The following is a 23,750-nucleotide window of genomic DNA, read 5'->3' as shown; positions in this document are numbered from 1 at the left end:
GGTACAGGTGTTCATATAAAAGTGTCCAATGAGTTTAAATTCTATGACATTTTAAAAGATAACATTTTAGAAGTCACCTCTTTTAGATTGTTTTAGATGCTGAGTCTGGAAAAGGAGGATTTATTGCTGTGGATGACATAACAGTTACAGAAGGGCAGTGTACAGGTAGGGCACATTTTTTTTAACAATTGTATATTAGAAAAGAGACTAATGCTAATACAAAATAAGATCAAATTTAATTTTAGAGAATTTGTACTTGTTATTTTGAAAAAAAAAATCTGTCCAATACAGAGGAAACTGTGGTGAGTGGGGTATTTGTTGGGTGCAATTTTGAGACGGATAGCTGTGAGTGGAAAGATGTGAGTGTGGGACAGTTTTCCTGGCAGCGGGACCGCAACGGAACAGCTTCAGCTAACACTGGACCCACAGTTGATCATACTACAGGCACAGAACTGGGTAAGTCACTCAAGTAGCTTTATAAATGTGGTAAACAACATGTTAAAAAAATGTTTTAAACAAAAGTATAACATTTATCTTCATATAATCCACAAAGACAAGTACAGAGACAAGCCATATTAAATGTGATGTGTGTCCTTATGACTACTGGCAGCAGTCAGGAATTAAGATTAATTAATCAACTTAACATCATGAATTTGTGTTTGGTATATTTGCCAAATAAAAGGTGTCTCCTGGTTTTCTTTCATTCTTTTTTCTTTCTTTCTCATTCACTTATTATTATTATTATTATTATTATTATTATTATTAATATTAGTAGTAGTAGTAGTAGTAATAGTAGTATTGTTGTTGTTGTTGTTGTTGTTATTACATTTTTTCCCTTTTCATGTAAAAAAAATAGCTGGGGATCTGTAAAGTGACACCTTTCTATTATTTTCCCCACTTCACATGTTTATATCTAACCAGACACTCAGCCTTACTGTGCTTTAAGTGATCATAATGTGCTTACTCTGATTTTCTGTGTTGTTAGGCTGGTATATGGCAGTAGAGGCCAGTAATGGAGACCAGAACAGCTATGCTGCTCTTCAGAGTCCGGCTATGAGGCAAGCCAGCACCGAGTGTGTGCTTGAGTTCTACTATCATATGTATGGGGAAGGTAAGATAAACACCATAGTTCACATCAAAGGAGACACATGCCTATGGCCATTCATTCACTCATCAGCCACGTTATTCTGGTCAGGGTCAGTCTATATAGGAACCATACAGCCATATACTTACACACATATGGGCAGGTCACCTATTAGCAGATTTTTGGGAGGTGAGAAGAAACCGACACTGTATGGGGTGAACATAGGAATGTTCTCGTACATAGTAACCCAAGCTCAACGTCTACGTCTTTTGCCTCAAGATTTAATGTTTGTTTGATGAAACCTTTAGAGATAGGTTTATGAGATGAGATGATAGATGAGTTGGTGTGATGTAATGGAAATGCATTAGTAGTGGAGTTGTTTCTTAGTTGTAATAGAGTGTTTGTGATTTGTCCTACCCGCAGGAATTGGCGAGTTAAACGTATTCCTTCAGGAGGGCCTAAGAAAAACACCCATATGGTGGAAATCTGGTGATCATGGAGACAAGTGGCAGAGAGCAGAAGTGGCAGTTGGTCGAACTCATCAAGTCTTTAATATAATTTTTGAAGCCACCAGGACCTTTAGTGAGCTTGGTGACATTGCTATAGATGACATCGCTTTCATAAACTGCTCTCTCCCAGGTACAAACTAGATCAGTATTTGGAATGGCTCACAGCTAACAGTCCTAGGTGATGACAGAAATCTATCCGTCTGTTTATCAAGCCCCCTTAACAACTCTCTGTCCTTCAGAGCCTCAGGAGTCATGTTCACCAAATACATTCACATGCTCCAATCGTGTGTGCGTGGATGTGAGGAAAATATGTGACTTCAGTGATGACTGTGGAGATGGCAGTGATGAAGCATTATGTGGTACGAGGCCAACCTTTTTATCTATGGGATTTTGAGCAATTCAATACTATCTTAAGGACCTTTTATATTTCACAACTAATACAAGAGGATTTAGCAGTTTAATTCTGAAATAATTATGAACAGTAGATGAGTAATGAAACATCTTCAAGTTTAAGGTATTGACCTTACTCTATAAGGTATATTAAAGTGAACTGGATGAGAGTATTAAAACGTGAACAAATATGCCTGTCAGGTCTTTTACAGACAAATTTATTTTAATTGTGCTATGTGTCCATGGACAGATGAACAGGCTTTCAAGCAGCGCTGCAGTTTTGAGCAGGGCATGTGCTTATGGGAGTTTAGTGAGAAACAGGACAGATGGATGTTGAATAGAGGAGAGAGGGCATGGCCACAACTCGGACCACCCAGAGATCACACACGCAACATAGCAGCGGGTATGTAGCAACATCCATACACACTGATTACCTTCTGACTCATCAGATCTGAGAATTTAACAGTGTGGCATAAAACAGAATATAAAAATAAGTGAAATAATATGGAATGCCATATGAATGTCTGAATTTACAAAACTGTGGAATTATAAGATATTTAAGTGTTGAGAAGCATAGGCAGGTACAGAAATACCAGCTATCAAATATCAAAAGCAAATATCATAAAATAAATAATTTTTTAGGCCATTACATCATCCCTGCCAGTCAAAGCCAGACAGCTGAGATCATCTCCAACACGTTGCTCCCGAGTACCACCTGCACTGTGAGTCAAATGCTATCTGCTAAGGACTGAGTCAGATGAACACAATATATCACATATGAATGAGCCATAAGTGTCCTATATTGGTTTACCAAAAATGTTTCTTGGATTTTCCCCACTATCCACATTTTGCACTCTCCTAGCTCCCACATTGAATCAACACTGAATTGTACAAGTATTCTCACAGGTAACCTTTTACCACGTTTCCCGTGGTAACAACTCCACCACCAGACTGACCATGCGACTGCGGACAATACTCAGTGAAGATCAGGACACTACACTCTGGCAGCAGAATACGGCTCATGAATTTCAATGGCAAAGGACAGAGGTCATCTTCTCCTCCGTAGTAAAAGCCAAGGTCAGAAAGATTAATGCTCTAATTATGTGTTTGAGTTCATATCAAATTATTTGATCAGGAATGACCTAGAAGGCTTGTGATGCTAAGCTACATATTTTTTGTAGATTGTATTTCGGTATGATGGAAGTGGCAAGAGCTATGAAGAATACATAGCTGTGGATGATGTGTCCTTTTCACCAAACTGCATTCAGGACCCTGAAAATAGCCAGCTGCCAATCTCACCCCCTACAGCTCCCCCTACAGTCACCCCGAGCACTGCTACACCCACTGAGTATCCCTGCAAGGTGACACTAAATTGGTTATGTTGCTAAATACCTTGAATAGACATAGGCTACATTGCTGTTTTGCTTAGCCAACTTTTACTGCTTTTGTCATTTGTTGATAATATGTACATAATTCTAATTTACAATTTTTTCTTGCTTAGGAGAATGAGTTTTACTGCTGGAGGTCAGACGAGAAGAAATGCATTGCTTCTACAGCTCATTGTGATTACAGAATAGATTGCCCTCTTGGTGAAGATGAGGAGTCATCTGGTGAGATAGACCTCTTCTGAAAAAAGTCATTATTGTTTTCAGAAAGTTAGATATCTGTGCGCATTTCTTAAAGACACTAACTTGTCCTCTTGTTGGTTCGTGTAACTCTAGGACCCTGTACATTTGAGTACGGACTTTGCAACTGGAATAGCACAAGTCAGGGTAATAAGTGGCAGAGAGTGAAAGCTAGTGAGGATACAGAACCACCGACTGACCACACCACAGGAACAGGTGATACCACATTTCAACACAAATGGCACAAAAAATCTAACAAATATTTCTAGCTGTGTTTCACAAAACCACAAAGATTTCATTACAACTATATATACAACTTATATACTTATTAACTAACCTATACTTATTTACACCAGACCCAGATATCTACTTTGTTTTGGCATCTGTAATATGAACAATCCTATTATTGTCTCTTCTTCTCAGGTCACTACATGTATGTAAATTTGAATTCAGTGCCATCTGAAAATGAGGTGCAGTTTATGAGCCCATCACTGCCTCCTACCTCCCCATACTGCCAACTACTGTGAGTAACTTCATACCACACTTCATACTAGCCCTATTCAGATTGTACTGTATTAGTTCCACATGCAAACTGGTGTAAATCCATTCATCATGGGCTTATTCTGTGATCAGTGATGCTGGTGTTTTTCTCCTTGCATCTATTGAGAAGATTTCCAGCCAAAAATGCATTTAACACTTTGTCCACTTCACTCTGGATAGATTTTACTTCCATACTTTACTATTCCACTTTGCATATAGTAAATGTTATATGTATTATCTTATATTTCACACCAAGGTCTTGTTCACATGCTATTTTGTTTCATTGTACTGTATACTGTGATGATCATTTAGACTAATCATGCACTCTAAAATGCACTTTATTTTAATGTAAAGTGGACTGAATGGGTAAGAGACAGATACCACCATTTACATGATGCGGCTCTGTCACTGTGTTCAGGTTTCATTTCCACCTGGATGGCGAAGATGGTGTTAGAGGTCTAAGTGTGTTCATGCAGAATGAAAAGAATGACAGGACACAACTCTGGACTCGCACCAACAGTACTGAAATGCAGTGGACCCTGGCGCAGCTAGCAATAGGAAAACAACTGCAGCACTACAAGGTGTGTGTGTGTGTGTGTGTACAGTATATATACCATGGTCTGTAGGAATACTCATTTAAATGCACAGGTAGTTCCAGCCAGATTAATCACCATTCTAAATTTCATGGGCATCTTATAAACAATTAAAGTAAAATGAAGGTACAGTTTTATACAGAGTGAAGTATTGCATAATGAGCAAAACAGATGAATTTGATGAACTAGAAAAGAAAAATGGCACAAGGAATCAACACAATCAGAATTTAAGCAGATACAATTCAGTAAGGCTGAGGTTATGCTGAATAGAAAAAGTTCTTATCAGAATGTTTTTTTCTTGTCTCAGATCATCTTCAGTAGTCTGGCCACATCACTACATAACAATAATAATAAAGCTGTCCATCATGGAGCCTCTCTAGATGACATCTCCTTCCTGAACTGTGAGACATCATATCAACCACCAGGTGGGAGTCAAAGTCCAAACACTGTCTCTGTGTCCCTAATGGCACACTAAGTAGCCTTCATTTAAGTTGGTGCATATATTGCATTGCGTTGATTTTTCATGAGCTACAGTTTAGATATAAATGGCTGTGTGGATGGAGGGAACATTTCCATTGGTCAAAATAAAACTGCTAATGTAAATGTTGTAGAGTTAATAATTATATAAACAGGTCAATTTTCATACTATTGAATTATTTTATGGAGTTCATTACATATATTGGAACTCAAATACTGCAAAGGGAAGATCTTTTTCTCTTGTTTAATGTCTTCTTGTTTTCTGCCTACACCTTCACTTGTAAATGCAAGACACCACTGCTGAGTCTGCTTGGGATTCACCAGAGAATGTGGTAAAGGTTCATAGAGGATATTTGTGAACTTTCAAAACTTTACTCCTGCTTCAGAGAGCATAATTTCCTCATCTGTGACAGGTTCACAGAGGGTTAAAGTGTATAAGTATATTACGTCTTTTGGTGACTAGATAGCTGATCAAAAAGCACTTCACATTAAAAAAAGAAATCAGTGCTCCTGGTCTTCCTTTTGACTTAATCTCTTCATTTTCAAATATTTATTCGATTAAATGAACAAATAGCATTTCTTCACAATTTCTATATGCTATTTTAATTTGTATGTAAAATGATTACAGTTACATTTGCTCATTTGCTTGAGGCTTTAACACTTTTGGTTAACTTTGAATTTAGACAGTAAGTCAAAGTAAATCCAGTTTAATGCTGAAGCTGTATTGTCAGTCATCTGAGAGATGAAGGTGAGGAGCAAATTAGTGACTGGCTTGTTACTATTATTATTTACTATTAGTACAACAACCTGCTCAAACAGATAAGTGAACTGAAAGTGAATCATGTGAGATCATATTGTCCTTTTTGTGCTCCAGCTCTGTCGACAGTTGGCTGCTCCTTTGAGGAAGACCTGTGTAGCTGGGTGCATGGAAGTACTGGGGAATTCCACTGGCTGAGAAAGAGTGGACCAACTGAAACTGTCAATACCGGCCCTGCAGGAGATCACACCAGCGGCACAGGTCTGTCAGCCACATGCACTGCCATCTGAGACATTCATTTTCATTATCTATTATTTGTAAACAGTCGTTTCATAGCTGTGTTATTTCACAGGATATTATCTATATATTAAAAGCTCAACTCCTGGTAAAAGAGGCAGCATAGCTCAGCTGATGTCTCCTGTACTCCCCCCTGCTGGAAAGAACGGCTATTGTCTTAAAATCCAGTACCACATGTTTGGAGCAACAGTGGGCTCACTAAATATGATTCTGCACTCTGTTGAATCCAGGGTGTCCACAGTGGTGAGATGGCAGCCATTTTTACCAGAAACATTTGTATAATATTTCATCTATAGGAACTGGATTGATCATGCATGCTTTCAACAACACCAGGTGTGGCAGAGGGTGGGCTCTCAGGGAAATGAGTGGCATGTGGCCCAGAGGCATGTGATTCTACAGGAAGTTCATCAGATATTGATCGAGGCCTCAGTAGGTGGAGAGGCTGGAGATATTGCTATAGATGACTTATCACTTACTGAAGGAGCTTGTGTTCACACAGGTGCGTAAGAACATTACTCACATCCTTGCTTTTGTTTATAACAGCCTTTTTCTAAAAACACTATGAAACATGTAGTAGCAATGCTATCTTGATCTGTGACCACCAGCAAGACATGTTTTATTCCTTTATTTTTAGTATTAGTGTGAAAGCCAGAGAAAAAAACTGCTTATTGTAAAGGTTTGACATTTTCTACTATATACGGCAGCTAGTTCAGAAAACACAAATTTAAGTTTTTTAAATCTGGCTGACCTCAATGTGAAAATCAAGAAAATCTAATATTTTCTTGACAAATTGTCAAATTGTTGGGGTTTTTTTTCCAAAAGTAGCAGCAGTTAATGCACAAATACTGATATTTCCATGCGTCATCACTGAATGAATATAAAAGCCCTCACATTGAACAAATTCTCAATAAAATAAGTTCTGGTAAAAATTTAGCCTTTTTTCAGCTGACTATATGCGTGGCTAATGTGTTCCTTAAATACATACATATGAAAATATTATTATACTTCCTGCATTTAAAACACTATAGTGACGATGTTAACTGTTGCTATGTTGCTTAAGTTATGGCATTTTCATTTCAGATGGCCTTTGTGATTTTGAAGAAGGGAGCTGTGACTGGGAACAGGTAGTTGATGATGATCTAGACTGGGCTAGAGGATCAGGAAACACTCCAGTTACAAAATTCCAACCGAGCTTTGACCACACCACCAACACAGACAGTGGACATTACTTCTATATGGACTTCTCTTCCCGTGTATCAGGACACACTGCTAGGATGTTCTCTCCTCTCTTTACCGCAGGTATGCTAGGAAATAACAAGCGTCCTTCTTTCTGTGAGTCTGTCCTTTTCCCTTTGGGAATTGGTGTGTAGTTATAGTCCATGTAAAAATATAAATCACACTATCATATCAGGTTCCAGGGCTTGAGATAAATATACCTGGAGTTCACTAGAATTAAAACTATTCTTTAATAAGAATAAGAAGAATAATAAGAAGAATAATGTAAGAATCTTGTGCTTGATTTTCAGGAAACAACCAATGTCTCCATTTGTGGTTTTATATGAGTGGAAAAGACACAGGGACGCTGAATGTGTACCAAAAAAACTCAAATGGAGCTCATTCATTGCTGCTGAGTCAATCTGGAGAGCAAGGCGGGCTGTGGAGATTTGCCCAGGCGCCACTGCCCCACACTGGTCCAGAATACAGAGTGAGTCCCTTAATCACTTTAGCTTCAGGTCACTGAGCCCAACCCAATATTACAGGAATTATAATCATATGACATTAATATGGATGAGGCAGTTCATGTGATTATACAAGCTGTTGTATTCATAGCATGCCAGTGACATAGTGGACATTAAGTTTAGATCTGGCCCTCTAGATTACACTATATGACCAAAAGTATGTGGACACATCAGCAATTCCAATCCATTTGTATAATATTAAATTGTTTTTGCTTTTAGCTGTGGCAGCAGCCATTCTTCTGGGAAGGCTTTCTTTAGTGTTTTGTATGTGACTGTATGAATTTGTGTCCGTTCATGTAAAGCATAAAATCTGTTAAAAAAAATAGGATTGACAATTTTCTTTTTTTGTAATCTTATCGGAGGAAACACTAGATACTAGATTTTCTCAGTAAAATGTGAACATATTCAACAGAATTTCACTTGGTAAGATGTCAGTTTTTGCAGTGTAAAGCCAGTGGGAAAAGAAATTGTGTGTCCTTTATACTGGTGTCATCTGTACTGGTGGCTTCAGAAAAACAGACAGTTTTGATCAAGTGGAGATCATTTATTCCACAAAACCCAGGTCCTTGAATTCACTATTAAATTCACTCGTCATAAATCCAAATTATTCTGCAGCACAGTCCATTCCAAATTTCAGAAAAAATATCCCATTGAGTGATTTCAGTTTGGAAGGGGATCTTTTGTTTCTTTTCTTTACTAGAGTTTATTTGGTTCTGACAAAGGAAAGGATTAGATGGATGCAATGCGGGTGAGACAGTTTAATGAAAAACAGCAAATAATCCAAAATGTTATGCAAGTTCAAAGTCGAAGACAGGGAGAGGGTCAGGCAATCAACAAACAGGGTAGCATAGCAAAAACCAGAATAGAAAAACTAGGGGAAAAAAGCAGAATAATTTACAAATCTACAAATAAAAGCTTGGTAGATGTCTTTTAAACAGTGAGTGTGTGTGAGTAGACTGTGAATGTACTGGGACTGTAGTTCATGGCCCCATGTTTATAGGCTGGGGAGTTGACCTGACAATTTCTTGTCCTCTGCATGTCCTTTCATATCCTCAAATCTCTGTAATGTAATGATCAACCTTCACATTCAGGACTTTACAGAGTGAAATCAATAATTTAACTGGGTGAGTTTTTCCCACTTGACTGGGAAAAATAAAAACTATATAATGTAGATTATATTTACTGCCATGGAAAGCATAAAAAGGCAAACATTGTAAGTTTGGATGAGAGTTTGGACTTCTCACGAAGATGACCTATTTCAGAAATGCAAAGTGTATCATATCACAGTATTCCCTAGTTACATTTTTTTTATCCTAACCTACTGGAGGAAATTATGTGATTTTAGAACTATGTTGGATTCTTTTAGACAGGACCTTTAAGATAAGAAAAATTGCCTAGTGTATAGCTTGTGGATTGAAGTGTATAGCGTGTGGTTTGGAGAACGCTTTTAAAGGATTTTAGATTTTAAATTAATTTTGTCATATACTCACATTTCAATTTAATCTATTTATTTGTTTGTTTTCTGATTCTGTGTAACAAATAAAATATGCAATTGCTAAATAATCTTTCATTTTTACTAATAGCAATCTTTTCACCAGATGTTTTCTTAATCTTACTCAGGTACCATATTTAGATTACTTACTTTTACATGATTATAATTTCAGGTATCGATACTTAAATAAATGTATTAACTGTGTAAAGAGCATTAAAAAAAACAGTGAGAAATAATACTTTGAGAGTCCTTAAGAAGGTTGGCTGTTGTTTCAGATCATAGTGGAGGGGATAAAAGGACAGAGTGAGCAAAGCATTGTGGCTGTGGATGATGTACTGGTGTCACACTACCCATGCACTGGTCCAGGCCACTGTGACTTTGAGTTGAACATGTGCAGCTGGCGCAATCTGATGGCTGAGGACAATATGGACTGGCTCCGAAATCAGGGAAACTCTAAAGCTCCCAGTACAGGGCCAAGTGTTGACCACACTACCAACTCCCCCATTGGTCAGCTTTTTAAACACTTAGTATTCACACATTACCTAATAATGCCTAACACTTAGTATTCACACACTTCTATAATAATGGGTATATAATAATATGCTTCTGTTGTTTCTCTAGGTTATTATTTGTATGTAGACACCACAGTGGGGTGCTGGGGAGACAGGGCACTGCTGCTCAGTGAAATATTCCCCCCGGGCAACAGGGAGCAGTGTTTTACATTTTGGTATCACATATATGGCCAAAATGTAGGGACTCTCAATTTATACATCAATAACAGGTAAAACAACATGAACACAAAGATATAGTGCCAAGAGCAATTAAGTAAAATACATATTTACTACTTCTAATACACAAATTCTAACTCCCTTGCTCACAGGACTTTGCATGATAATGGGGATAAACTTGGACATCTGATTTGGACAGACTCAGGAGATGAGGGGGATGTATGGTGGAGTGCCAGAGTGAATATTAATCAAAAAGAGCCATTCTGGGTATTAACTGCATATTAAATGCATATTATAAATGATTTCACCTTGATATGAAGTCATAATCATTTTATAGCATATACTGCCTTTCATTCTGCAGTTCGTGTTTGAGTATCTCAAAGGTCAGGCCTCTGGAGGAGATGTGGCTATTGATGATATACAGATTACTTACTCTTCTTGCAACCCGGAACTACCTACTACAGAAGCTTCTTCTAATGGTAAGACATATTGTCCATAAACACTTAACCACCACAAGGTAAAGTTACTTTATTATCATTGTATACAATGCAACTAAATTTAGTATGGTAAATGTCAGACATTTTAACATAACACTGAAAGATTTTTTTAGTTAAGAAGCCCAAAAAAAGAGGAATTATGACTAAATAAAACAAAGTACATTGTAAAATATACAAATCTAGCCATGGGGGTCACAGTCCAGTGACTTCTGTGCCGGTCCAAAGCCCGGATAAATAGAGATGGTTGCGTCAGGAAGGGCATCCGGGGTAAAACATTGCCAAATTTAACCATGCGAATCGTCAGTACATTGTAAAATATACACATGATTGCACATATGTGCAACGCCTTGGTTATTGAAATATATATTGGGATGTATATATTGCACATTGCACAAAGTACAAAACCATAAGAGACATACTGCACATTGTATAATGTGAAAAAGTGAACTGTAGTGTATACAAAGTGTACTGTAGTGTATATAGAAACAAAGAGCAAGCTTAGTGTTAAGTGGTCCTTAGTCCTTAACAGCTGTAGAGGACTAGGGAATTACTGCAGGGATTTTGGAATGGGAACAGCATGTGGTAATGGCAGCTACAACTTTGGAAAAGAAGCTGCAATGCAGTCTGTTTGTGTGGGACTTCATGGCCCTGAACCTCTTCCCAGATGGTACAGGGATAAACATCCTGTGCTCTGGATGTACAACTACCAGAGTATCCAAAAATCTGAATCTCCATTCACGAAATAATTTTTTTTTTTACATTAAACTTATATATATGGATATACATAGTCTGCAGATGACATTATTTGTGTCCATATCACATTAGTTGTTAACATATTACATTAACATTGTGTTGTAGTTTAATACATGCTTAGAAAGTGATTGGAAAACATATTTTAAAGGTCTAAAATTTCATATGAGGATTTCGTAAACAAAAGATTGTTAATAATGTGTGAGTGAAATTTGAAATAAAGCTAGTTATTAGTAGTAGACTGCTGGAAGCCTCCCAGTGGTCCAGCAGCAGGATCCCACACTCTCATTGCCATTGCCTGGGTTTGATTCCTAGGCAGGGAGCTAACCCAGCCACTGAAGAGTTAACTTCCAGTATAAAACCTGTGCCAAACCTGTGCCAAATCAAAATATGTGGACCAAATGATTAGCTGAAAAAAACAAGTAGTAGACTGCTGGACCCTATTGTGTATATACTCACCTGTTTACCGTGTGGGTTATGTTTCAGGAGTAGGAACAGGAGTGGCAGTTGCAGTGACAGTAACGTTACTGGTGATAGTCATAGTCTGCAGCACCCTGTACATGCTACAGAGGAGACGCTTAAACAGGTGTGTGCCAGGATGGTAAAGGTTAAGAATGCTAAAAATTATTATAAAGGAGATAATGGACTTGAATACTTTGTACTCATATATTAACAGAGATTTTGCTACTGAACATGAAGTTATGGGAAGAAATGCAGTCTATGATATTGATGACTGTGAAATAGAGGTATGCAATTTCTGCAGTTTTGGTCATATAGTTTTTTATTCAAAAGAGTTTTTTTTCTATAAATTGAACTTGATAGTCTATACTGTGTGTCTCTAATGTGGATAATTATTCTTTTCCAGGATTCAGAGTCTTGAAGGGTGGAAAACAATTTTATAAAATGAAGCAGACCGAGCCAGAAGAAACATCCATTCTCACTGTTAATAATTCAATGACAAACTGTATTCTTCTCTGACTCCTTTGTTTTATAATACTCCGTGAGTAAAGCTCTAATAAAGGACCAGCAGATGTCAATTCAATCTAAGATCTAGTTGTGATTCAGGAGGAAGAAGCAAATTTCTTGATTCCACATGGAAATATGTGAAACATCTGGAACTAACCAAACTGCAATGGGAATGACCCCAACTCTGTCCTAGACAGTAATCATCCGGAACAGATCTTTCCCTGACTACTGGGTCTCTCAGCCATGTGAGACATGTCACACGTTCCTAATCCTCTCATTCTTCACAAGAACCAATTTCCTCACCAGTGAGCCAACACACACACACCCACACACACACACACACACACCACAGCATCAACATGGAAAATGTGCAATGGGGTGATTAGAAAATAGAAAATATTTAGCATTAGAATAAATCTGTGGATTTGGGATGTCTGGATTTTATGATGAATGGTTATATTGAATAAAACACTAAAGAAATGGTCATTTATTTCATAGTGCTGACACAGGGCTGGCCATTAATGTTCAGGAAACACTTATACCACTATACTAAACTGATATGGGGATTGTGGTTCTGATGCCTAATAATTAAAAGTGTCTAGAGACGACATAAATCATTACTCATGGAAGGAAAGTTTCAGAATTTCTCATTTGTTACATGACCTGACCAAAGAGCTCAGATAGCCATGCTGGGAAAGAAACGTTTACAGAGATCTCCAGTAGAGTTATATTTCAGGACACTAAACAGCTATTACAGTTTAAGATGGATGCCACAACAAAAAGAGCCAAACTACATTTCCAAAATGATTAAAAAAAAGGTTTTGCTGTCGTTGAAAATAGGTTGAATCGGCTCACAGTCTAAATAAAAATCTGTTTGACGATATAAGTCCATACCGGCTGGCAGTAGTCTGACCATCCCTGTTTGGTTTAATCAGTAGTTGGTTGTCTGAGCTGTATGTAGGCACTGTGTATGTGAGCAAGTGTCAGACGGAAACACTCTCCTGTGCTGCTGATGCCACTCCGAGCTGCAGATCTAACGGAGTTAGAGCTCCTCAAAGGTGCTGTTTCAACGCACAGTTTCAGGATTATTGAGCTGTCCGTGTTGGAAATGGCAACAAGATTCAACGTGTTTCTTGGGCTGTTCGCAGCCATTCAGATGAGGCTTACCATTGAAGAGGTGCTGTCAAAAACTGGTGAGTATATGACTGAATTTAGTTTGCATTTGTGTAGAAGGCAATAAGTTTAATTGATTTTTTTTTTATTATTATTATTATTATTATTCATCCTGTCTATAGACATGATATATACTTGCATAGCAACAGAGTAAGGGAGTAATTGCTAAAAAAAATAACTAATTTGGCTTGTTAAGTAACATTTGCAGATTTTGTAGGATTATTAAAGGTATAATAGAGACAGCAAGAGACACAGCCCCATCGGTTTTTTCATATGTCTGATTTTGATGTGACTGGTTTTATCCCAAACACTTTTTATAAGCCCCAGGTTCGTCCACACGGTATTTTGATATGCCCATTTCTATCCGTAGCACTTTTCTGTCTACAGATTTTTTTCGATATGTCTCCCATTTTATATGGGAATGTTTTCTCCCCATTATATTTCTATTTTGTTCTTTTGACTTGTGCCTGGTTTTGTCCCCAACACTTTTAGATATGTCTGTTTTTATTCCACACCTCGTAACTGCAAGGGGCAGAGTTTTAAACCTGGATACATTGTTTCCTTGTATGCACATGTCTAGAACTTTACCACAATAAACATGATAATGTCAATGGGTATCTGTCGTCTTCATTCTTCTTACCTTGCAACAATTTGTGTAACAGCTTGTGATTACAGTAACAGCTACAGGTGACCTGTCATTCGAAGTCAGCAATAACATATTAATCTCTTATGATTTCTTTTTGCATATCTCCTACTAGTAATTGTAGATTAATTTACATAGAATCTTTATCTATCATTTATTGCAAAGGGCAGCATTTCTTGGCATATGGAGCTCTCTCGCTTTTTCTCACACACACATACACACACCGCACAACCATCCAGAGCACCACACGTGAACCACACATTGCTCATTTGGAAGATTTTACCTCAAATATTGAGTCAAATCGTACTTGCGTGCCAAAGCACAAAAGGTCTGCTAGTCATAAAGCATAGGAATGGCCTGGTGTCGGAAGTTGCTGAGCTGAAATCAATAAACAAGAACAATTATTCTAATGTGGTGGGCATGAGGCATATCCCTTAAGGTTAACCACCACAGTTTATGAGCATCAGTGGCTTAGAGTGATTACCGCTGTGGAAGCCAGAGATGATCACCAGGAATGTTTCCACTGCCTTTGATTATATTAAAGAAAGTGTTTTCAGTTTAAATGTATCCTATGTTAATTATACAGAGATATGTACCCAGCTGGCAGAATTCAATTTTGATTCTGAGTTATGAAAGCACAGTCTTTCTTGAAGTGAACTATGCAGTCGTGTCTGGAAATAAGAATGATTTAGCCCTTGGGTACTGCTGGCAGACTACAAACAGTTTGGGACAACCAGTTGGACATGCCCTGCCAATGACTATCTTGGCCTTGAGAGGTCTTGGAAAGAGGTTTTTGAATCAGACATCAGCACAGCTGAATGGACTGGCCAGATAACCACAACCTTGGCTATCTACCACAAGAGACTAATGTCACATTGATGTCAGATTCCTGTCAGACACTTGGGCACCCTTAACCTAGCTGTTGGTTGACCACCAACTAGCAGAACCCCACTAATATGACAGACAAGGACATCAGACCAGGTGTTTCTGGCGTTCAGGGCCCAGACTTTGCAAATTCCAACCCTGTCATGTGTCCATTCCGTTTAAGGCATAATCAAAAGTGTAGACTCATGGTAGAACATATTTTGTTGTGCAGAGGAAAGACTGTAGTCAATGTCTTTAAAGCTCTTCCTTGGCATATGTAAACCTATCAGATGTTAACTATTTTGTGAAGCCACAGACTAGGCCCCATTGCTCAGTGTGATTTCTATCGATTTCACGCTCTCAAAGAATCTGCACAATTCAACCAAGCACACATAGCACTTTGCCAATGGTGAGTCAATTCCATGAGTGTGTTTTTTGAGTGTTTTTTCCGCTAGTGGACTCAAACAACCTTCTGGGATAAAAGATTAGCTGATGACTGGCCTTGTGGCCTATTGTATGCATTCAACATTCAAACTGCAGTGGTCTTCTCAGGGCTCTGAAAAGGACAAACAAGACCTTGGTTTATATTTATGCTCTCATTAGGGGTTGTGACACTTCCCTAGGTTGGACACATTGCAACATATGAATGGAATGGTGTGGAATGCCAAGCTATTTGTGCCCTGGGGTTTGGCCTCTTGAAGCAGTGGGCAGACTGATGGCTATGTCATAGCAGCTCAGGAAATAATATAGAAAGCTATACCTCTAGCACAAATGCTTGAAATGCTGAGTTCTTAAGCTCATAGCAGTGTTTTTTAAAAGAGATTAGGCACCCTGCATTGTTCACATTCTCAGAAAGTTAAAGAGACCAAGAGTCCCTATTGTGTTGGAGACAAGTTTCCTCTACAGGATACTTACCTAGTATTAATACTCACCTCACTATTAGTTGCAAAGTTCATTTTTCAAACAACTATATATTATAGATATACATCCTCTCACAAAATATCACAACAAAGTTGAATATATCCCTATTACAATATTACCACTGGCCTGTATAAGGTCCTACCAATCCACCTGCCACTATGGGGAATGCAAAGTATGTTTCACTCTTTCTTGTGAAAAGTAGACGATTTGCCCCTGGAAGAATGTAACAAAGTCATTCATATGATCTGGATTTTAGTCAAAACAGATACACACACACATTATGAATCTCACTTATATATATATCTGAGTATTGACAAGGATTGTGCTAAGAAATAATTCCACAGTTTATTAGATTAGTACTTTGTCTCAGCATGAATTTGTTTGGTTTTGATACTAGACCATGTTTTAATATACAGCAATGTAGCATGACTCTTGTGCTATGCTATCCCATGTTGTACCACATAGCAGTGTTCCATGAATGTTGCACTATTGTGCAGTTCCTGCAAAATTTCAAATCTCAAAGATGTTGCAATATTTTTCACTGTGTGTGTCCTAATTTGTGACTAGAAACCATTCCCCATATCGTCACTCTGCCACATATTTTCTTGACACCAAACAGAATAACCCTGCAATGTCAGTCAGTCCAACATTTTGCTCAGGTTTGATGCCCATTGGCGATGTTTTGTTGTTCTCTGACACTGATCTAGCCCATCCTCCAGTAGGTGGGGCAATTCCAGAGTACATTCTGTGACTACATTCTGCACACTGATGTTGAATTCGGTTATGATTTGCTTGGTTGTGGCCTGTCTGTTTGCTTAAACGATTTTCAGCATTATTTTTTTCTTTGACCTCTGTGATCCACAACATATTTTGTTTACAAGATTACCAAGTACTGGTTATTGTTGCTTTGCACACGATTCTTTAAATCCTTAAAATTGTTGTGTATGAGAATGATAGAATATCAGCCACTGGACAAATGCTACAATCCAGTAGCACATTCAGTTCAGACTGGCTGATTTATATCACATATTGTAATCATGTGAAATATGACTTGTTAAAATCAAGGTGATTGGCAAAGGTTTGACAATGCTGTATATAGATGCATCTGTGAAAGTTTCCTATATGCCCTTTTTTGTTGTTGGACTGTATACTATACAATTTGTCCACAGTCTACAGTTTTATTAGGAGTATTAAGTAGAATCAGGAGACCCTGCATGCCCTTGTAGCTATTCCTATCCTACAGCCACCAAATATACGCAAAATGGTAGTGAATTAATCAGAACACAAAAATCAGAGAAGTGTAACTTTTAAAATGTACTGAATTTTTTTCACGTAGAAAGCATGCCTACGAACTAAGACTGAAATGGAACAAATAGTACCATATGAATGTAATTCTTTATTTTTCAGCAGTGACCCATGCAGAATTTGAGGCCATTCATGAAAGGCAGAGTGCAGCAATTGGACTGAAAATCCAAAAAGAGAAAGAAAAGAGTGGGCTGCCCTCCTCCACACAGCCTAGTCATGCTTGGGCCAGTCATATTCAGGAACATGGGCATTATCAGGAGCATGGGAGGTCTGGAACTGAACAGCACCATGAAGTTTTAACTAATAAAAACCACATCAACAGATCCCACACTGAGGTATTATCTTACTTTTGTAACTGAAAACGCCTTGGATTTACATTTGTTTTACTTACATATAGTATACTGTATGCCTTCTCTTGTCTGACAGCAAGACATCGATCATATCTACTACATTTCCAAAATCTACCAGACCACAGATGTTGCAGGCAAGGACTTATGGGTGAATTTGAAACAGATGGATGAAGGAAAGGTTCATGGAGTTCTTTCCAATACCCACAGGCAAGCTTTGGTATGGCCACAAATCCCATTATTAACTGAAGTACTTTTGCTTGGATGATCTGCTATTAAAGGTGCCAAGTTATTTAACACATATAGATTTCAATAGCAGGAAATTGTGACATATTTCATCACATATTTATCTTTTGATCTCAAACCCAAATATCTTCCGTCTATATAAAAACAAAAGAATTGGTCTTGCCAATAAATAAATAAAGTTTAACTTTATCTATATGTTTAGCCCTATGTTTGTCACTGTACTTTGTCTTGTTATGTGTAGCACCTTTGGTCTAGGAGGAACGTTGTGTCATTTCACCGTGTACTGCATCAGCTATATATGGTTGAAGTGACAATATAGCTTCTTTGACTTTGACTTTGCCATTCCAGTACTTTTAGAGGGAACTGTATATTGGTAAGAACCTCTTAATAAATAGTGGAGTTCAGAGCTGAGTCTAATATGGGTCTGCTGTACCTAAAATGGTAATTATCTAAGACATTTCAGTGTCTTCAGACATTTCATTTTTTAATTTAATTTAATTTTTTTTTATAGTGAGTTACTTGAAAGAAAATATGTAGGGTCAGTTGGAGGAAAACCCCACAGAAAACCCAAGCATCTTAAATCAAAGGTTTCAAGTTACCCAGATAAGAAACACTCCTGACTTGTGTGCAATAGGTTGTCCTTAATCCGGTGCCAAAAAAACCTATATGTTCTATAAGGCTCTATTATTTTTTTCAGCACATAATTCAGTCATAACTACGGTTGTAAACGAGAGTTAAACCTTTAACACATGGCAAGGTTTACATTGGTGTATATCAGCTGTTTGCATGGTTTCTTGATCAAAATTGAGTTATACACCTTTCTGCCTTTATCGTTACGGCTATATTCTTTCACATACTGTTAGCAGTAGACCCAGATTCTGGGACTAATATCTTTGTGTTCGGTGATTATTTACATCTACTTGGCTAAATGTAAAGTGGCATAAACTGTATCAGACTAATGTATTTTTAGCAAATTGTGATTAGACATAGTAGTATAGTGTTTTAGAAATCAAACAAAAGGTTTCCACATTCCTAGTTTTTTTCTACTATGAGGTTGAATATTCTTTCATGAAAATGTATTTTGACAGTGCATGATTGACTTCTGCTTGAGATTAACTTCGTATATCCACAACACGACAAACATACTGCTTTCTGAAGGACTTTCCCTGTTTACCCTGAATGGATAAAAAATTTGGTTATTGTTTTACAGACTGTGAACTTGTCCTTTGAGTTTCCTTATTATGGACATTTACTGAAAGAGATAACAGTGACTACTGGTGGTGAGTTCTTAACAATGTCCTAAATAAACATACTATAAAGATTTATTTCTAGTAAATTACTGTGAAGAATCTCCCTATGTCCACAGGTTTTCTCTACACAGGAGACATGATCCATAAGATGCTGACAGCCACTCAGTACATTGCTCCACTTATGGCTAACTTCGACCCAAGTATTTCCCCAAATTCTACCATCATTTACTCTGATAATGGTACAGTGGAGCACTGCACATATTCTAGGCTTTTCCAACCACATTTCTTAGAAATTGTAGCTAATCTCTCTGGTTCACAGGCACAGCTCTTATTGTGCAGTGGGACCATGTTTACCTCCAGGACGACCCACATTTGGGCAGTTTCACTTTCCAGGCTTCACTGCACAGTGATGGCAGGATCACCTTTGCGTACAAAGAGGTTTGGAACTGTGTGACTTTCAAGGCAATAAAAAATGGCAGAAAGGTACTGTTTTGCTAATGCTGTTTAAACTTACTTCTCAGATTCCTGTTGATGTCAGTGAGATTAGATCAGAGAATCACCCAGTGAAAGTTGGCCTTTCTGATGCATTTGTGGTGCTTCATAAGATTCATCAGATTCCAGGTACAATTTGTCATTACTAAAGAAAGAAGTTGCATGCCAAGTCAGCCTTTCATTCTGTTTAAAAAAAATATATTAATGTATGAACTCAGACACACAGCTCTAAAAACCCTTGTATTTCAACAGATGTCGACATCCGAAGGAGAACAATATATGAGTACCATCGAGTTGAGCTGTTGAAATCCAAAATTACCAACTCCACTGTGATTGTGTTGCTGCCTCTTCCGAGTGAGTCTCTCTCACAGCTAAATGAGATCAGTCTTTTTTCTATCTTTAAGACCGTCATGTCCATCGTGTCATTTTTCTCAGTTTAGTGATGTGTATTTATTTGTTTAGTGTGAGTGAACCAGAATGTTCTTCCCCTTTTGTCACCTCTGTGTTAAATTATGCCACTGTTTCCTGTTCATCCCAAATGTACTAGCTTGCCTGCAGTTCTCCAGCTGTGACAGCTGTGGTACAGCTCGCATTGGCTTCAACTGTAGCTGGTGCAGCCGCCTACGAAGGTGCCATTCACTTGTACCCATTTTCTTTTACCTACAACCTACAACTGCCAAAAATGGTCCATAGAAAGATGGATAAAAAACTATTTTGGAGGAAAGTGTGGTCATAATGACACAGAGTCAAGAACTGATATTGTGTACTTATTCATAAAAGTTTAAAGAAATTTTATGTCTGGTGTGCAGATGTTCCAGTGGTTTTGACCGCAGTCGTCAAGATTGGGTTGACAGTGGTTGTTTGGATGAGGTAATTAAATGTTAACACTGTCACAAACATCATCCTCTGTTACTGTTGTTACAATTACTAGTAACTACATTCTAATGCATTTACACAAAAAAGAACCAGAGCTGCAAACCACATGCTGAAAGCACTGGACCTGCAGTCAATAACACAGCAGCCTCTACAGCCACAGCTCAGCCCAGCAGAGATAGCAGCATCATCAGCACTGTCTCATCCACAAATACTCGTCTAACCACAGTCTCTGCTGAGCGTGAGTAGAGTTAAATCTTACCAAGAATGCAACAATACTTATTTATTTCACAATGTTCCAGTCAGGTAAAACCTTACGCTCATATGAATATTAAAATAATAATAATACAAACAAATATGATGGACAGGATCTTATACAAATAACATCAAACATTCTTTTTGTTTATTTTAGCAAAAAGGGATTGTCTACAGTGAAAAATATCAAATTTCTTGCTTGACTCTGTGAGTAGGTTAGGACTTGGCAACATGATGAACCAAACAGACTACTAAAACTACTGGACCAAGTGCCTTTCAACCTTACTTAATTTTAGTCTTCATCAATAAATGTTCATTGTAAGAGGGCTAAATATTTTGAAATGTACATTTAGTAGAATAGAAACTGAAATACCTACTCAATAAAACTTAATGTCCCTCTATTTTCAAGTTTAAACGATCATTTATTGCATGTATAATTATTCTGTTTATATACATATATAGATTGAATACAGATAACCAAAGTACCAATAATTATGGAGGTCACTCTATGTGTGACATGGCTGTACAGAATGAATAATGTATAAAAGCAAGTACAAAGAATAAGCCTGTGGAACCAACCCTACTGTTTACCAGGCCAGCAGCCTGAAGCACAAGGCTGTATATCATGTCTACAAAGTCTTACTCATACATTCAGTCTGCCGCATCCAACATAACAAGACTGTAAATCTACCAAGCAGTGACAGTGTAGCTTACATCATCTCCACTTCACAGTCCATGAGGCCAAGTGCCAAGTCTTTCCTTTAATAAAGTTGGGCCTGTAAAATTAAAATGGAGTGGTGGACGTAAAATAGATGGAATGCAATTTTATATATATCATATATAAGGTTCCCTTTCACTCTAAAATGCTAGATACTAGAGATAAAAATGAGTCAGTTACTTAATGTTTTGTTTTATTTTGTTTTTTCTTTGCAGAAGGGACGAAGATTGCACTTCCTTTGACTGAAGCTAGATGTAAGTGTCTCACTGAACTGGAAAAGAAATTATATTATGTTGTATTATAAAAACTTATAAAAAAGAGGAGGAGTTGTTTTTCCTAGAGAGGAATGTTGTGAAAGAGGCATGCCTGTTGGTCAGGGTGAGTTGCTCTCAGTGAGGATAATTATGTTTGAGGCCACTTGAGCAGCTTTCATGCCAAGGGGATAAAAATGGAAGGCGGAATGGAGAAACTCCAAGCAAACAATAACAGACACAAGCTATAGAACAAGCCTGGAAGAAGGCTGCAGCAGTCTGGTGATGTCAGTGGGTCTCTTGTTTATTTGTTTGATTTTTAACACTTTAAGGTCTGTTCCTATACTTTTGCTCATCTACTCAAATAGGTGGTCTTTCACCAAAGGTGCCATATTAGAAGTTATGTAAAACAAGTAAATGTAAATATCAGGAAATGAAAGCTGAGTCTATCATCTTATTCATCTTTCAATCTCAAACCCAAATGTCTTCAATGTATAGCAGAAACTAAAGAATTGCCCTTGCTTTTCCAAAACCATCAAAGTGGACTATACACCTGCACTCCACTAACTTCCAAAGCTCAGTAATGAGTGGGCAGGATGATAAGGGAAACCCACTCGACCAATCTAGTTGCTGATATCACAAAGTTGTTAGATGTTAGAAATGGAGCTCAACTAGAGTATAACACCTCTCAAAATATAGACTGAGTGATGAGTGCAGTGCACCAAGAATGCACGGGTAACTGAAAAATCAAGAAATCATCAGGAGTCTATCACCATGTTTGAGGTGAGGTAAATAAAGGGACAGATGGGACAAAGTGATAGTGGTAGATTGGTGGATGGTAGAAATTACTGTAAAAACCAACATCATATAATCACTACAAACCACATACATGACTTTGTGGTAAGATCAAAGTAGGAAAGACAAACTGAATGAATTCTCAGCATTATCAGCAAAATAAGTATACATTATTATTACTTTTTTAATAGATGAATGAATGTTCTAGATCTGTTCGTATTTCAGACTGAATACAGTACACACCAAAAGAATGGCTCAATTTGTCAGCAATCCATTAATATGCCTCCCTTTATATTATTGCTGGGGATTTGCTATTTCATTTATATGTATTTCCTCGTTCAATTGTATTTGTATATATATGTATTTGTATATATATATATATAATAACAATAATAATAATAATAATAATGACACAATGTACACTAGGATTATTTGATGGTTTGTTCTGACAGCCTCTGAGGCAGGGAGGGCAGGTGAGCAAAGTGAAAGGATGCAGACTGGTCTGCTTATTAGCGTCCTCCTCATTGTGCTGTTGATGGTGGCTGCAGTACTGGCTACAGTCTACATGTACCACCATCCTACCTCCAGTGCCAGCCTCTTCTTCATCGAGGTCAGTACATAAGAACTTTTTTATTATTATTATTACTATTATTATTATTTCTTCCATATTTACAAATTATGTCAATGGCCAAGACTAGATGCAGTTTTTAAACTTGTTTATTTGGTCAATACTTTAATCTCCAGTGACATACAAAGTGGACAAAATGTAATTCAAGCATTTAGCAAAGCAGTTGAGAGTGTAGCAGATTCAGCAGCAAGGGTTTAGCAGGTAGTAAACAGTACCTTACCTTAATAGTACAGTACCTTAACTATTATGCACATTTCACTTTTCCTGTGTAAAACCACTCTGTTTAACTCAATATTCCTGCGTATTCAGAGACGGCCAACACACTGGCCTGTGATGAAGTTTCGGCGGGGTTCTGGCCACCCAGCCTATGCTGAAGTGGAGGCTATGGGACGAGACAAAGAAGGCTTCATTTTAATAGAGCCTAAAGACAGCTTCATTATAACAGACCGACGAGAGAGCTCAATTACAACAGACCAAAGAGATGGCTTCATTGTGCCTGACCAAAAAGAAAGATTCCTTGCTGTGGGACATCGCTGACATGCACT

At 37.7% G+C, this 23,750-nt stretch overlaps 2 protein-coding genes across 2 annotated transcripts in view; both read left to right on the top strand.

Moving 5' to 3' along the window:
- si:ch211-106h4.4 (MAM and LDL-receptor class A domain-containing protein 1) overlaps positions 1–12,482 on the top strand; it is a 28,671-nt gene extending 16,189 nt beyond the window's left edge. Inside the window, exons 26-51 of the mRNA XM_058394841.1 lie at positions 87–165; positions 292–456; positions 986–1,111; positions 1,508–1,723; positions 1,833–1,952; positions 2,234–2,386; positions 2,626–2,705; positions 2,890–3,060; positions 3,165–3,344; positions 3,485–3,593; positions 3,705–3,824; positions 4,032–4,131; positions 4,567–4,729; positions 5,049–5,166; positions 6,093–6,236; positions 6,328–6,515; positions 6,606–6,771; positions 7,353–7,571; positions 7,799–7,977; positions 9,779–10,010; positions 10,125–10,284; positions 10,384–10,498; positions 10,593–10,710; positions 11,965–12,064; positions 12,155–12,224; positions 12,344–12,482. Of these exons, the coding sequence (XP_058250824.1) occupies positions 87–165; positions 292–456; positions 986–1,111; positions 1,508–1,723; positions 1,833–1,952; positions 2,234–2,386; positions 2,626–2,705; positions 2,890–3,060; positions 3,165–3,344; positions 3,485–3,593; positions 3,705–3,824; positions 4,032–4,131; positions 4,567–4,729; positions 5,049–5,166; positions 6,093–6,236; positions 6,328–6,515; positions 6,606–6,771; positions 7,353–7,571; positions 7,799–7,977; positions 9,779–10,010; positions 10,125–10,284; positions 10,384–10,498; positions 10,593–10,710; positions 11,965–12,064; positions 12,155–12,224; positions 12,344–12,358 (3,606 nt within the window). The 3' untranslated portion in view covers positions 12,359–12,482. The remainder of the gene's footprint in view (positions 1–86; positions 166–291; positions 457–985; positions 1,112–1,507; positions 1,724–1,832; positions 1,953–2,233; positions 2,387–2,625; positions 2,706–2,889; positions 3,061–3,164; positions 3,345–3,484; positions 3,594–3,704; positions 3,825–4,031; positions 4,132–4,566; positions 4,730–5,048; positions 5,167–6,092; positions 6,237–6,327; positions 6,516–6,605; positions 6,772–7,352; positions 7,572–7,798; positions 7,978–9,778; positions 10,011–10,124; positions 10,285–10,383; positions 10,499–10,592; positions 10,711–11,964; positions 12,065–12,154; positions 12,225–12,343) is intronic.
- A 957-nt stretch (positions 12,483–13,439) lies between these two features.
- Positions 13,440–23,742, top strand: plxdc2a (plexin domain containing 2a). The gene is made up of 14 exons (XM_058394849.1): positions 13,440–13,637; positions 17,453–17,685; positions 17,777–17,917; positions 19,154–19,223; positions 19,310–19,432; positions 19,513–19,631; positions 19,715–19,814; positions 19,938–20,039; positions 20,233–20,314; positions 20,495–20,555; positions 20,649–20,799; positions 21,747–21,785; positions 23,030–23,187; positions 23,515–23,742. Exons 1-14 carry the CDS (start codon positions 13,457–13,459, stop codon positions 23,740–23,742), a joined length of 1,788 nt encoding a protein of 595 aa, XP_058250832.1. The 5' UTR covers positions 13,440–13,456.
- The last annotated feature ends 8 nt before the right edge of the window (positions 23,743–23,750 follow it).

Source organism: Hemibagrus wyckioides, linkage group LG07 (assembly GCF_019097595.1).
Source record: "Hemibagrus wyckioides isolate EC202008001 linkage group LG07, SWU_Hwy_1.0, whole genome shotgun sequence".
In the NCBI taxonomy this organism is placed as follows: domain Eukaryota; kingdom Metazoa; phylum Chordata; class Actinopteri; order Siluriformes; family Bagridae; genus Hemibagrus; species Hemibagrus wyckioides.
The sequence above is the reverse complement of the archived record's forward strand: the minus strand, read 5'-3'. Positions and strand labels throughout refer to the sequence as shown.

Excerpts from the sequence above, each read along its gene's own strand:
- plxdc2a (XM_058394849.1), top strand. The coding sequence starts at position 13,457 with ATGCCACTCCGAGCTGCAGATCTAACGGAGTTAGAGCTCCTCAAAGGT. Across the intron at positions 17,686-17,776 it reads TCAACAGATCCCACACTGAG|CAAGACATCGATCATATCTA; the intron begins GTATTATCTTAC and ends CTTGTCTGACAG. Across the intron at positions 21,786-23,029 it reads TCCTTTGACTGAAGCTAGAT|CCTCTGAGGCAGGGAGGGCA; the intron begins GTAAGTGTCTCA and ends TTGTTCTGACAG.